This window comes from Carassius carassius, chromosome 27 (genome assembly GCF_963082965.1).
Source record: "Carassius carassius chromosome 27, fCarCar2.1, whole genome shotgun sequence".
NCBI lineage: Eukaryota > Metazoa > Chordata > Actinopteri > Cypriniformes > Cyprinidae > Carassius > Carassius carassius.
The window spans coordinates 5,004,351-5,019,624 of NC_081781.1; the positions used below are offsets into that span (position 1 = coordinate 5,004,351).

Here is a 15,274-nt window from a genome sequence, read left to right on the forward strand (position 1 = left end):
CAAACTTTGAATGTTAGATTAAAATCTTTTTATAGGCATTATGGACAGTATTATAGATTTAATGATAGATAGACAATGATAAAATGATAATGACAAGCAGATGGATAGATGGACAGATAGATAGAATGATAGACAGATAGACAGTGATAGATAACACCGATAGACAAACAACAAGACAGACAGATAAAATGATAGACAGAACAAAAGAGACAGAAAGATAAAAATACACAGACGGATTATAAACAACAGATAAGACGGATGGAACAACGACAGACAGACATAATGAAAGACAAGTAAGACAGCTAGATAGACAAATCAATAAGACAAATAGACAGCTACAGAGATGGACAGATAGATAAAACGACAGAATTATAGACAGACAAAATGACAGATAAAGTATATTTATTCACTTTTTAACGCCATGCCAGCATCAAGGCTATTTTTATAGTGATCTCTGAATAAAATATACAAGGTAAAAAGACAGATAGTTAAACGTTTAAATGATAGGACAGACAGAAAGACAGGATAGATAGATAAGATAGACAGACAGACAGACAGAAAGACTTATTAATGATAGGACAGACAGACACATATATAGATATTCCTCACTATCCAATCAGAATTAACAGGTCAGAAGTCACTCACAACAAAACAATACCTTACTTCTGAGTTCAACACCCATTGCGTAAGTGTGCATGGTGGTAAGCGAGTGGGGGGGGGGGTTGTATTCCAGGTGTGGTTGTTTTTACGTTCATCTTTCCAGGGACACTTCCAGAAGCACAGTTCAAAGACAATTATAATGTCTGTGCGGCTAATAGACATCTTGGCATATCCAAATGTGTGCATATCCACATCTTGTGCTGTAAATAATATTTCACAGGTGCTAAATGCCTCATAAGCAAAAATAGAAACCGTTATTTCTACAGTCTCTTCACAGTAGATGGTTATTTGCCTTTCAGTGTGTCAGAGGGCAAAAGTCAGCAAACTTGGGGACAAACTGAATCTGTTTACTTGAGGACTGGCAGTGGCTACAAGATCTTCTTCACACACAACAGGAATGCAAAAAAAGCACATATTAATACCCTGCAAGCTGCTGTCTGGCATAGTCGGCATGCAAAAATATGCTTGCATCTGCAGTGCATACATTAGACATTAACAGGAAGTCTGAAGGTGTTCACTGATAACAGTACTCGGAGCAGATGCTCAAACCACAGAACTCCAGCTTCCTTTGAAGGTCCTAAAACCACATGGAAGCAAGCAAACAAAAGTCAACAGCTCCGAGGTCCCACCCTGACACTTCCTGTCCATGGAAAAGCTTCCCAAACCTGCCATTGCAAATACAGGAAATTGGAAACCCAGCTTAGGCAAGACGAGTGCTTTGCAACAGAGGTAGAATTTAACTTCAGTCTTCACCCCCTTTAGTCTCAAAACACTTGTGGCGTGCCGTACTCTCTATGGAATCGTATGCCAAATGCACAGCTTCCTGTTAAAGGTTTACAGTTGTGGATGTGATTGGTGAATGAAGCCTTCAGGGAGCTGCACGTGTAGGCATAAACGATCTAGAGTAATTTGTTAACAGCCCCAGGGAGTCAAGGCAGTGCCTGACCTCTGACCGAGACGGTGGAGTCCACGGTGCACTAGGGAAACAGAAAATACATCTATTCACTGAAACCTGACCTGCCACACTCATTTCCTGCCCCGATTAATCACCCACAACAAACACAGCAGTCAAGAAAAAAGCAACCAGGACAGTAGTTTGCTCCTGAATGTAGCTGGTCCTTACCGTCACGTCTAGACGACTGAGGCTGTCCGCTAATGGAGGGTGCAAAATATTATGACTTACATAAGAGGCTTTCAATAATGAGCTGCTTTCATCCGACGGTCTTCATCACATCTAAGTGGCCTCCATTTTGGCTCTAATGATCTGCAGACTCTTGGGCTAGGAGGAAAGACCAAACAAAGAGGTCTGTCTTCCTTCACGGTCCTCTGGCGGTGCATTTAGAAAGCAGCTCCATTTTTTTGGACACAAAGAAAAAATGTCTCCTTTGAAACTTTTATTGTAAAGAGACAGAATAATGTCCAAGACATGAGTCACAACTTAATTTAAGGGTTTGGTTGTATGTGCAAGCTTGACATCCTTTGATTCAAACATAATATCATCTCAAAGTTTTAATAACTAACAACTTGGGATTGTCCTCTCATATATTCAAATCGTGCAGCCCTTGGAAAATGGCATCAATAGAATATAGTCTTCCAAAGGTTCTTGACTCCCTTCCACTTTTTTCTGGACATGCAAGTAAAGAGTCAAGGTATGAAATGTCACATGATCGTTTTGATGAAAGCTAGGTGACAGCTTAAAGCAACTCTATTTAGACAATTGTAGGTTCTTGTCAGGTTTCATTTTGCCTGAGGACTGAGGAGTATGGGCTGCACCCACAACTGTCAAAAGATCCTACCCTGAGCCACTTAAAAGAAGTGTTTTCATGGTAATGTTTTCTTTTGAACCTGCGAACCAAAACAAAGTCTTAAGTACACCGCCACAGTGGGTTTCTATTAGTTTCAACACAGATTAATAAAAGGTTAGGAGACATAACATTGCAGAGACTCCATGTTGGGCTGATATTCTGTTCTCCACTCTCCCGAGTCCTCAGGAAATCCAGGCTCACGTATGGGAGTCACATCCTTCAATTGTTGTCGTACATGAGATCAAGAAGCGCACAGAGAAGGAAGTCAGTGAGCTATTGTGTGCCAAGTACACAAACAAACAAAAATTAGTTTTGCTTTGAAAAGAAAGGTTTGGCTATAAAAGAAAAAATCGATCCTGAAGGCTCTGATTCTTGTGGCAACAAGTCATTTCAGGGGCTAAAGAACAACGAATCCAGAAATGTGGGAAAATGTCAGGTAGGCACTAGTCAATGTAAAGTACGGAGGTCAGGATTTCCCTTGTTCTTCCCCAAGAAACTCAACACCATCCCAAAAGAGCTGTTATCACAGAAACAGCTGCAGCCTGAGCAAATCAAGCTCTGTGATGGTAGCACGGCCATCCAGCTGGACTGACCACGCCAGATTGTTTGCAACAAGTGATGATGAGTCACTAGTACTGTGGTATAGTGCTTGTAAACATTGTCCCTGTGACCCTGATTGCAAGATACCACAGTGTGCACAACCCATCACATCTAATGTAGAAACATACAGTACAAATTTATCTCAAACTAGCACAGAATGAAATAGAGATATGTACCTTGACTCATCTGTACAGTCACTCTTATGTGTGTTTTTGTACGTAAACTCGTATGGTTTAAAAAAATGTACCATCTGTACAATGTGTACGTGCATGTTTGTGCACTCTGGTCGCATGATACTGTTTACATTGGCAAAACCTTACTTTCCCACACTTGATAACAGTCACTGGAATTAATGTGTGCAAGTGTACATGTCCTTGTCTGGAAATTATACAAAGTAAAAGTACCATGACATAAAAACTTTCACAATAATCTTGATACCAAAAAACAACAAATGATACTTTTACAGAATGTACTAATGTTCATTAAAGTTAATTTTTTCTCATGCTAAAATAGGTCTATAGTATAAATTGCCTTTAGTTGAATTAGCTTAAATTAACAAACAATTTCGAATTTATGAAGGAAAGTTAACCAGTGTAAATGAACACTGGGCCTTATGTAGTTTATGATAAACAATGCAAATGGCAAACACACTAAAACCACCATGCTGAGTTTTTAGCACACCATTAATCTCTCAGCATTTACTTGCTCACTCTACCACATTAAAAAGACACACACTCCATGTCAAGTGGTTTCTTACCGGCTCCTTCCTCCCAACCACAGAGAACCACATGGTGCTGCGCTCCGGAAAATGGACTGAGGAATAAACTAATAGCGGTCCAGGAAAACTCTTTCAAAAGCAGGCCATGCTAAACACAATATGCAAATATCTGATGCCAGAGTAGGAAATACCACACCAAGACTGTCATGTAAGAGAAACTCCCACGACACACTAACTGTTATGTGAAGTTTTAACCGTGCTCCCAGCTGCGTCCCAGCTCAACACCGGGACAAACCACCTCTCCTCTTTAGATCCTCCCCTTTGTCCCAGAGCTACCTTACACCACTTTCTTCACTCCTCCTTTCCTTCTCCTCCCATTTTTCATTCCTTCCCTCCCTTCTTTTCCTCCATTCTACCACTACCAAACTTTATGCTTCCTTGGAGACACTCACAGAAGAAAATAGAAGCAGTAAAGGGGAGGTTTTGCTATGAAAATAAACAGTTCCTGTTAACCCCTTTCTCCTCCCACTACACCTCCCTTGCTTGCCTCTTCTCTGTCCCTGAACCGGACCCACATTGTTTGGGAAAAATGCTCTTCAGTCCACCAAAAGTGGTGAAACACAGGCTACTGAACTGCAACTGTCTGTTCCATATATAACCCACTAAAAATCCTCGATTTGAGAAAGAAATAAATATTTCTTGCACAGTAAAATTGTAAACTGGTCAATGTTGGATCTGCAAGCACTTTCTGACAGGATATTAGTCATACTAGACCTTAATTTGCAATGTTGACATCGAAACTAACGAAACAAATCGAAACTTTTTATGCTCGACAAGCACAACTAGTGGAATCATGCAAAACAATTTAATATTTAAGCCTATTAACTGTGCCGTAAACTCCAACATAAAAGACTGCATTTTGTAAAGGGGTGACGACCAAGAAGACATTTCCTACTGCGGAAGCAGCAGACTAGAACAGCGCTCAGTCCGACAAGGAAACAGAAAGATTTGCTTATGACTCCGTTTTGTATTTGAATGTTTGACAAGCATACAGACCAGCTTGTGACGGAATCAAACAAAAGCAAGTCCTCTTGATCTGAGCATAGGAAACCATGTCACACCTTTACTTCCCACTAAGAATATAGCTCCCACCAACCCCAGGAACCAAAAGCCAATCCTCAAAAAGTTAAAATTGTTCTCATTAACTGTGTCAAACTAATCAGATCTAGTTGTATGCCAAAACCAGATGATCTCCTCAAGGATTTAAGGTTTCATTCACTTACTCTGTAGATTAATATTTATCACTGCTACAGCAGTCAGATCCATGCAAGATGATCACAGACATTGAAAGTGGAGTAATATTTCACAATAAGCATCACTAATAAGTAATAAAATAATCAGTTCTTACCTTGGCCGCCACAATACTGAGGCCCATCCCATTGTGTTTCTTCAAAGTCACGGTCACAATTTCCGGTTCCTTCCGCATTGGCTGTAGAGAGAGCAGACAGGTGATTTAACTTGGGGGGGGGTGGGGGGGGAAGTCACTATTGTAACTTCAGCTTTAGGTCCACAATGCCTCTGGAAGCTGCGTCTGGTGGCTGTTACTAGAGCAAACTGAGCTAAGAAGAGGAGGAGGAGTAGAGAAAATTAGGGAGGTTCTACCACTGCTGGTTCTCAGAGCACAGCCGACCGCAGAGCGAAACGGCGGGCGCTGGAGACGAGTCAAAAATGAAAGCCACATGCGTTGGCTCCAGAGTGCATAAGGCCTCAGTGGGCTCACTTACACACAGTCAGGGCCTGGGAGAAAGAGACCAGCTTTTCGTGCCATGGCTTCTCCTTTAGTGAGCCCCAGTGCGTAAATGGTGCACATGACATGCATTCATTGTACAGGGAACTTTAGCTATGCTGCCAGTCTGTATTGTTGAGTACAGCTTGGGGGGCTGAGAGCAGAGCTGGTTTAAAGCACAGTGGAGCTTTATGAACACTGATGGGTAATTCAGTGGAAACTCTTTGGATGCCTTTGGTAAGGTTAACAAAAGCAACAGGGCAAGCTTTTTTAGCTTAGTTAAAGCATGTTTCCTTCGAAAATGATTTTCTGGCATAGCTATCTTAATTAATGCAAAGACTACCATAATCACAACTACACCAGTCACCAAAAACAGTGTCTAAACACCCATTTTGCTATTGTTCAACATTTTATCTGGCCTAGATGATGTCTGTCAAAAAGGAAAGATGCTTCAAGTGATCACTTGATCATATATGTTTTTTAAAATCTTTAAAATAATGTGTGGTAATGCACAGTACGTCCAGAAACTGCAAACAAGGTCGAATTTGATTTCATGGCAAAATCTCATGTGTACAATATGTAAGTTTACGGTAAGCATTGGTCCTGGGATGGCTGTAAGGAAGGGATGTGGGAGTGGGTGGGTTGGTTTGGCACACGATCAAGCTGCGTTCATCAGATTTCTGTGTGGTATTTAAATATGCTCCGAGCTCCAGCTCTGTCTGCTGTAGAGCAGACCAACATTATGTATAAAAAAAAAAAAAAAAAAAGAAAAAAAAAAAGATTATGACATTAAGTAAAAAAAAATCCCTATGTAAAAATACGAGAGACAGTAAAAACAGACTAAATACAGGAAGGAGGAGCATTTAAGGGCTTTGTGTGTTCAGGGTGAGGAGAAAGATATAATTTACAGCCAGTGCTTGGGCACTATGGTCAAATATTGTCCTCTGTGGTGTAACTAGTGTGGGCTGGAATATAAGAGAATATTAACTTGACAGAACACACTCTATAAACTGACATTAATTATCCCCTGATGCCGTTTTGCAAATATCTGTCTAGTATTGGGTTTTATATAAAAAAAATCAAAAGTAAAATTTTTTTTATTTAAATGCTAAATTCTGTTTTCTGATGCCCTCAAAGACAAATCCATCTACAAATATACCCATCTATATATCTATCCATCGATCTAGCTATCTATCTACCCATCTATATATCGATCATAGTAACTTACCAGTTCTGACGTGTCAGATGAGAAGTGACTGTCACAGTCAGCTCCTTCGAAATAGATGGTCCAATTTCCTGGAGAGCGTGGATGAGGTGTCAATCGACAAAAACCTGGAGGACAACGAGCAGATCAGAACACATCCACTAAATGTTAAAACTTTAAATCCACTGGTCTCTCACTGTCTTTGTCACACACCTGTAAAAACACACACACAGTTTCGCTCTCTTGCAAAAACAAATAGACTGCTGAACACAACCTTAACAAACCACATTCCACTGGCATCACGTCAGCCTTAATCAAAGACAACAACCTCTGATTCACCATCCACCTGATACTTATTGTGCGCACCGCAACTGACATCAAATGCTCTGAAAACTTCTTTAGAATGACAGCACTCAGTTTATCATCCATACCTCTCTGGCAAAGCGGCTCTAGGAACTCTTGGAATCCGTTGGGAATGTTCCGCACCACGTCACATGAGTAGCCATCCTCAGGCAGTAGGAAAGGCAGCTGGAGGTCAGGGTCCTCTTCAAGCTGTACTTCCCGCCCATCACTTCGGGCCAGTTCGTCCGCCGTGTTCTCGGCCACAGCCACCACGTGATCAATCAGCTCCTGTGAGGATGAAGGGAACAATGATCATAATGTTACATAAGAGTTCTACTAAAACTTGACATGCTGCTGCTCTTCTCCTCCATCTGTGATTTGCTTTGAAAAGCGAGTTTTGGAAAGATGGGGTGTATCTGGGAGATGTTCCAGAACAGCTAACATCAGTTACAGCACCTTTTACAGTAATGAGTTTAATATTTCACATCAAACAAGGTCGTCACATTATGAGAAACCCTGAGGTTAGAGGAAATAAGCAGAGCTACTGTGTAAGAGCAGAACACCTGGTTCAGTTTATCTCTAAAAGGACACGTGTCATCAGACCAGGACTACACAGCCAAAATGAGACCGTTCACTTACAGGAGGAATGTAGGGTTCATCAGGAGCGCAGTGGTAGTTGCTCAGCAGAGCATTGAGCTGCAGAGAGTTGAGCTTGAAGCAGGTGTTGTTGATGTTCTGCACATCTTGCATGGAGTATTTGTCCATAGTGAGGAGGGTTGTTGCCTAAAGAGAGAAGGGGACAGTTACTGGTTCATAGTCCATCTAACTAGGAAAAAGGGTTTTAAAACTTTCAGCCAAGTGACGCCAAGAACAAGAACATCCTAAAAGTACCATGTAGATACAATCAATATTCTCTCCAAGAAAGAATATAGTCTATGTATTACCATGTTTTACAGACAAATCTATATTAAAATGGTATGCAGTACAGTCGTGGCCAAAAGTTTTGAGAATTACATGAATATTAGTTTTCAAAAAGTTTGCTGCTAAACTGCTTTTAGATCTTTGTTTCAGTTGTTTCTGTGATGTACTGAAATATAATTACAAGCACTTCATACATTTCAAAAGCTTTTATCGACAATTACATGATAATAATGCAAAGAGTCAGTATTTGCAGTGTTGGCCCTTCTTTTTCAGGACCTCTGCAATTCGACTGGGCATGCTCTCAATCAACTTCTGGGCCAAATCCTGACTGATAGCAACCCATTCTTTCATAATCACTTCTTGGAGTTTGTCAGAATTAGTGGGTTTTTGTTTGTCCATCCGCCTCTTGAGGATTGACCACAAGTTCTCAATGGGATTTAGATCTGGGGAGTTTCCAGGCCATGGACCAAAAATTCATTCATTCTGGTCCCCGAGCCACTTAGTTATCACTTTTGCCTTATGGCACGGTGCTCCATCGTGCTGGAAAATGCATTGTTCTTCACCAAACTGTTGTTGGATTGTTGGAAGAAGTTGCTGTTGGAGGGTGTTTTGGTACCATTCTTTATTCATGGCTGTGTTTTTGGGCAGAATTGTGAGTGAGCCTACTCCCTTGGATGAGAAGCAACCCCACACATGAATGGTGTCAGGATGCTTTACTGTTGGCATGACACAGGACTGATGGTAGCGCTCACTTTTTCTTCTCCGGACAAGCCTTTTTCCAGATGCCCCAAACAATCGGAAAGGGGCTTCATCGGAGAACATGACTTTGCCCCAGTCCTCAGCAGTCCATTCACTATACTTTCTGCAGAAGATCAATCTGTCCCTGATGTTTTTTTTGGAGAGAAGTGGCTTCTTTGCTGCCCTTCTTGACACCAGGCCATCTTCCAGAAGTCTTCACCTCACTGTGCGTGCAGATGCGCTCACACCTGCCTGCTGCCATTCCTGAGCAAGCTCTGCACTGGTGGCACTCCGATCCCGCAGCTGAATCCTCTTTAGGAGACCATCCTGGCGCTTGCTGGACTTTCTTGGACGCCCTGAAGCCTTCTTTACAAGAATTGAACCTCTTTCCTTGAAGTTCTTGATGATCCTATAAATTGTTGATTTAGGTGCAATCTTAGTAGCCACAATATCCTTGCCTGTGAAGCCATTTTTATGCAATGCAATGATGGCTGCACGCGTTTCTTTGCAGGTCACCATGGTTAACAATGGAAGAACAATGATTTCAAGCATCACCCTCCTTTTAACATGTCAAGTCTGCCATTCTAACCCAATCAGCCTGACATAATGATCTCCAGCCTTGTGCTCGTCAACATTCTCACCTGAGTTAACAAGACGATTACTGAAATGATCTCAGCCGGTCCTTTAATGACAGCAATGAAATGCAGTGGAAAGGTTTTTTTGGGATTAAGTTAATTTTCATGGCAAAAAAGGACTATGCAATTCATCTGATCATTCTTCATAACATTCTGGAGTATATGCAAATTGCTTTTATAAAAACTTAAGCAGCAACTTTTCCAATTTCCAATATTTATGTAATTCTCAAAACTTTTGGCCACGACTGTATATTACAAATAAGAAAACATAATATTTAATTTTAATAAACAAACCATTACCACTAGTAGTCCTCAATTTGCCAAATATCAAATATTTTAATTGTATTTTTGGTAACACTTTAGGATCCAATTCACACTAATAACTAGTTGCTTATTAGCATGTCTCTTATTAACATATTAGCTGTTTATTAGTGCTTATAAAGTACATATAATGCATGACATCCATAATCCTACCCAATACCCTAAACTTAACAACTACCTTATAAACTATTAATAAGCAGCAAATAAGGAGTTAATTGAGGCAAAAGTCATAGTTAATGGTTAGTTAATAGTGAGAATTGAACCCTAAAATAAAGTGTGACCGTAATTTTTTTTTTTTTTAAGAGTTCTTCAATGTAATCATGTTCTACTAGTTCTACAGCTTCAGTTTCGGAACTTTCACGCTTAGTAACGCATCCAGCTGTGTCCGCACCAAAGATTGGTGTACATATCTGCATGTGGTACCTGGACTATGCGACTGAGGTGGCAGTCTGCGGCCAGCTCCAAACCCTGTTTCTCAGCCCACGCCTCGATGTGGCTGAGCTGCTGTCGCAGGATGGCGCCCCAGTAGTGAGAGCACAGGCCCGAGTCAGCCTCCGTCACCAGCTTGTTAAAGAGCCACATGTTGATGAAGTGGAAGAGCTGGGAAAACAGCTGAATGGTGAGGGCCGCATTGACACGGCACCGCCTCAGAAGGGACATGGCGCCTGTTAGTGTGTGCAGAACGTCCTCTGTGGAAAAGAGGAAAGTCAGGGCCTTTAATACTATATAAACAGAAACAATACCATCTTTACTTGCAATTATATTGGTGCAATGTTAAGAACTACCTCTATTAGCTGGAACAGATATTTTTACAGAATTTCCTTGTCAAAATGGTTAGGAAACACTCTTCTAGAGAACTAGAGAAGTGCTGCTATATTGCTTAAGATGTTTTGCATGGTTCTGGTTCATTTCAGCATATTTCTGTGTTGCTTGAGATGTTGATACTGCTCTAGTCAAGAGGGCATGTTTGTCCATTTGTCCAAGTCATTTAGTTGAAATAGATTAGTTTAGTCTTGTCAAGACTACAAAAAAAATCTACTGTGACCAAGACAACAAAGAAATTAAGATGTTGTAAGTTCCTGTAAAGGAACTAAAAGATATCACTGTTTTGGGTAGAATATATCTGCTGTTAGGTTTCAAAACCAACAGTAGGTGGGCCTCTCCTTCAATTGTGATTCCTTTAACAAAATCCACTAATTTACTCAACTTTATACACGATAGCTGAAAAACTGCATCCGTTGGTGAATCTTACACCGTTACTAAACTGAACTAAATCAATACTGAACTGACTTGAGATGAATGATGGTCTTAGAACTCCTTTACATTGCAGAATTAGTTTATGCCTTTATTAGTTTATTACCTAAAGCTGCTCTTTATATTATCTGTTTTATAAAAAGCACTATATAAATAAAGGTGACTTGCATCTGAAAACATGAGACTGGGTCTCTGCTCACCTATCTTGGGCCTCTGTGGGTTTTGTTCGTCGGGATCTTCCAGGAAAGCTGGCATGTAGTTATTCAGATCCGACTGCAAGCAGTGCACCAGGTATCTGCAAGAGCACACATTATTTAGTGTCCATTTATCCACCATCAAGGGCCTAAAGGAACTTCCTGAAGAATCCCACAGTAAATCTGAGACCTGGCCGCTTCACAAACCGCACGACCCGCACAAAAGCGCAGTTGTTTCAGCTGGTCATTCCAATGCTTAAAGGAAACGGAGGCACTCCGACCACATTGTTTAAGCTGAAAACCGGCCCCAGGACCGTAACTCTCTTTCATACACCCAAACTACAGCTCAGCCAATACAAACCAGACCCAGAACATTCCTTACATTCAGCACATCCTGCCGCCTGATAATGGTTACAGGAACACAGTATGAACTTGAAAAACAACTTTTGTAATTGACCAATTACAATTAAATTATGTAATGACAAATTACAATTAAATGGATTGTTTTCACATGATACGTAAATAGTCCTGAAATTGATCTAGAATTTATTATTTAAAGGTTTAATTTGCATTTTATTTACTATATTTAAATTTCAATACATATTTATTTTATAACATTTTATATAATAATTTTTTTTAATTGAACATTTTATTTACTCCTATTAAATATACACACTACTTGGTTAATATATATTTATATATACACACACTGTGTATATTAATGTGTGCACATAAATACACACACATGAATATATTTAAGAAAAACGGTATGTTTTTATATTAAATATATTTTTATATAATATAAATTATTAGAATATAAACATATATGCATGTTAATATTTTCTAAATATATACTGTATGTGTGTGTCTTTATATATGCATAATAAATATACACTGTAGCCTCACATATATCATGTACCCTAAACTTTTATTTTGGATGCGATTACTAGCGATTAATCATTGCCCAGAACTTTAAATTCTATTTGAATAAATATATAAATATGAACTGAAGTATGCTGTATAAGATCTCAGCTCACTAGGTTTTGAAACGGAAGTAATGTTTAGTGTAAATACGCATGTGCATGCAAACACTCACTTAAAAGCCATCTGAACCAGGTGAGCGAGGACATCCTGTGCATCTAGTGTGATGCGACTTAGATCCTTGTCCTGTTTGATGAAGTTCAGCAGCTCTGAGGCGTTAGCCATCCAGAAGGCCAGAGCCCCGGCAATGTTCTTCTGTTTCTGTAATGCACATAGATGGGCCGTTACACACAGCTAAAGTAAAACAATCTGATGTACAAACAACAAAGAAAAGAGTTACGGCCATGAGAAGCACTGAGTAGCACTCCCGGGATAGACATGTGCCTCTGTCCAACCCTCCCTGCCTCCAACAACCAGTCACCGCGTCCCGACAGAGTAGAAATCATTCACGTGTTACAGTTAGCTCAAGCTAGGCTCGACTGACTGGGAAGCTGTGGTGACTGGTTGCTCTGGGTCCCACATCCCTGCAATACAGAGAAGGGATACACACGATCCGGAAGCAACCGGACCTCTGTGTATACCTGCACACGTCTATCCCACGTGACGACGACAGCAACCCCCCGCCCCGACACTCCCGAATACGTCATACTGGCCACAGGACGCATCCATAAGAACCATGACGTTAACCACAGACATGAAGTCAAATGAAAAGGAAATTAAAAGTTTCCAAACAGAGCAAAAGAACATGGGGTAGTCTCTCATCCATACTGAAGTGCAGTAAGCAGAGGTCAAAAATGTTTTTTAGTATCACATGGTCCAGGTTGAGTCGTAATGAAGGGTTATGAACGATTGCGTCCAGCTGTAGGAGGAGGGATTACTTAGTTGGCTTGGGTTGTTTGCTTTCTGTTATGGGGGTATAAAAGAGGGATGGAAGATGGAGCCAAGCTGACAGATAGAGAACAGAGAGAGAGAGAAACAGGAAGAATGAGACGCCTCCCTAACAGTGCAAACTCCTACCTGATCACCTTCAGCAATCTCCTGTAGAGATAGTAGGTATGGGGGAAGAGGGGGTGGGGGGGTGGACAGACATCCGACAGGACAGAGAGAGAGACCGTCAACAACAGCGATGGCATGGGACAGAATTCACAGGCATGTAAACACAGACATTCACTCTCACACAGGACAGGACAGGACAGGTCACATCATCATCTTCTCACACTCACTGCCGTACAGGACGTCCCAGTCATCTAGAGCTTCTTTTTCTTTTCTTTTTTACTCGATTTAATAATTTATGCTGCAGTGTAAAGATACGTCTGCTTTTCTGTGATGCCAAGGATGACATCTACAGGATAAATGCTCTTTTTTTAACTTCAATAAGGAATTTCTAAATATTCCTTAAGCATAAAAGACTACTTTCAAAAAACTTTTGAACAATAGTGCAAATGTGCTAAAGAAATCATGAAAGAAAAAAAAAGAAAAAACATTTATAACTAGCAGTAACAAGCAGCAAACTATGATATTATAACTTCTGATGTTAACCATCAGGATTTGACTAATGACAAACCTACTACTGAACATTTTGATCTGAGTAGATAGAAAGTTACTTCCAAAAAAAAAAAAACCTCCTTATTCCAAATATCCTTAGTATTGCTACCAAGACTTAAATTATTTCCCTCTTTCTCTGAGATTATGTTTCTTGTTTTCTAAGTTTTGGTCCTTAAACACGTGAGGCTTGAGATTTGGGATATACCAAAAAGAAGATCAACATTTTAATGGATTATGACACTACTGATTTTTTTTTTAAGCGACTGTATCCATTTATATAATATTTCTGTTTTCTCATTTTAGATGCTGAATTCCATCTAGTCTTGTAACTGGCAGTCTTTACAACTGTAAAACAGAAGATTTATTTTAAAAAACTATTTGCATTTGAACATTGCTGTCAGACTATGAGATATACATTTTGAACACCTGGGTGGGCCACTCAAACCCGCAGGCGCTGAGCAAAGAAGATAAATAAACAGAGAGCATGTGGACCTCATTTCTGAACTGTAAAGAGAAGTTTACATAGTTATTTGTGGTGAGTAAATGATAGAAGTGAAAATTGGGCCATATCCATATCCAATGAGGCCATATGCAGTGAATTGACAGTCGAGAAAAAAAGTTTACATTTATGCAAATGAGCAACGACTCCTCGTTCATGTTACTGTGAGTGATTTCACAGTATTGTTCTGTAGAATTTGTGTCCGGCCATAATTTGTAATCATTATCAGTGAGAGTGATTCATGATTCAATGAGTCTTATTCATGCACTTATAATCAGTCTCGTTCAGGATATTTACAAGAAAGGTTTGGAGTGAACACAATTTTTTTTTTTTTGAAGGAATAATAATTGTATTCAGCAAGGGGTGCATTAAATTGATCCAAATTGACAGTAAAAGCATTTGTAATGTTACAAAAGATTTAGAACTTTCTATTCATCAAAGAATCTTGAAAAAATGTATCAAATAGCTCAAACAGCATAATAATAACGGTTTCAAGCAGCAAATCTACATATTATTTCTGAAGAATTTCTGAAGACTGTAGTAGTAGTAACTTACATTTTAAAACATACTCTTATAGAAAACTGAAATTTTGAACTATAATAATATTTCACAAGATTGTTTTTTTGTATTTTTTTTTTTCTATTCAGCCTAGGCGAGAATAAGAAACTACTTTCAAATACATTAAAAATTAATTAAATTCTTGCCAACCCCAAACGTTTAATCAGTAATATATATACAAACACTTCTTTCAGAGGCAACAAGAAAATCTTGTATCACCAGAGAAAAAAGCAGTTCTAATTTTACACATCAATATGGCAACTTGGTGACAATCGGAAACTGATGAACCAAGCACTGCTGGGAAAACATAGTGCATGAATCAGGTAAAACAAGGCACAGAGACACAAAAACACACACACACACACACACACACACACGTACAAACATCCAGATACAAACAAACACAGGGGAAACACTGAGTGCTGTAGTTAAAGCACTGTTTGCGGAGACAATGACCTGAATCGATGAAAGCAGAGTGAAACAAGCTTTAACACTACAACTACAAAAGCATGT

The 15,274-nt window shown here is 39.7% G+C and overlaps 1 protein-coding gene across 19 annotated transcripts in view; it reads right to left on the minus strand.

Annotated features, from left to right (window-relative positions):
* Positions 1-15,274, minus strand: part of LOC132106507 (afadin-like) — a 127,275-nt gene that overhangs the window by 30,384 nt on the left and 81,617 nt on the right. For 13 of the 19 annotated variants that reach the window (XM_059512238.1, XM_059512246.1, XM_059512250.1 and 10 more), the window contains 8 exons: positions 13,177-13,197; positions 12,275-12,420; positions 11,185-11,279; positions 10,154-10,419; positions 7,755-7,898; positions 7,205-7,403; positions 6,798-6,901; positions 5,192-5,272 (listed from right to left, as the gene is read on the minus strand). In XM_059512238.1, the coding sequence (XP_059368221.1) occupies positions 5,192-5,272; positions 6,798-6,901; positions 7,205-7,403; positions 7,755-7,898; positions 10,154-10,419; positions 11,185-11,279; positions 12,275-12,420; positions 13,177-13,197 (1,056 nt within the window). The remainder of the gene's footprint in view (positions 1-5,191; positions 5,273-6,797; positions 6,902-7,204; positions 7,404-7,754; positions 7,899-10,153; positions 10,420-11,184; positions 11,280-12,274; positions 12,421-13,176; positions 13,198-15,274) is intronic. The other 6 variants (XM_059512255.1, XM_059512256.1, XM_059512243.1 and 3 more) reach the window with 1 other exon arrangement.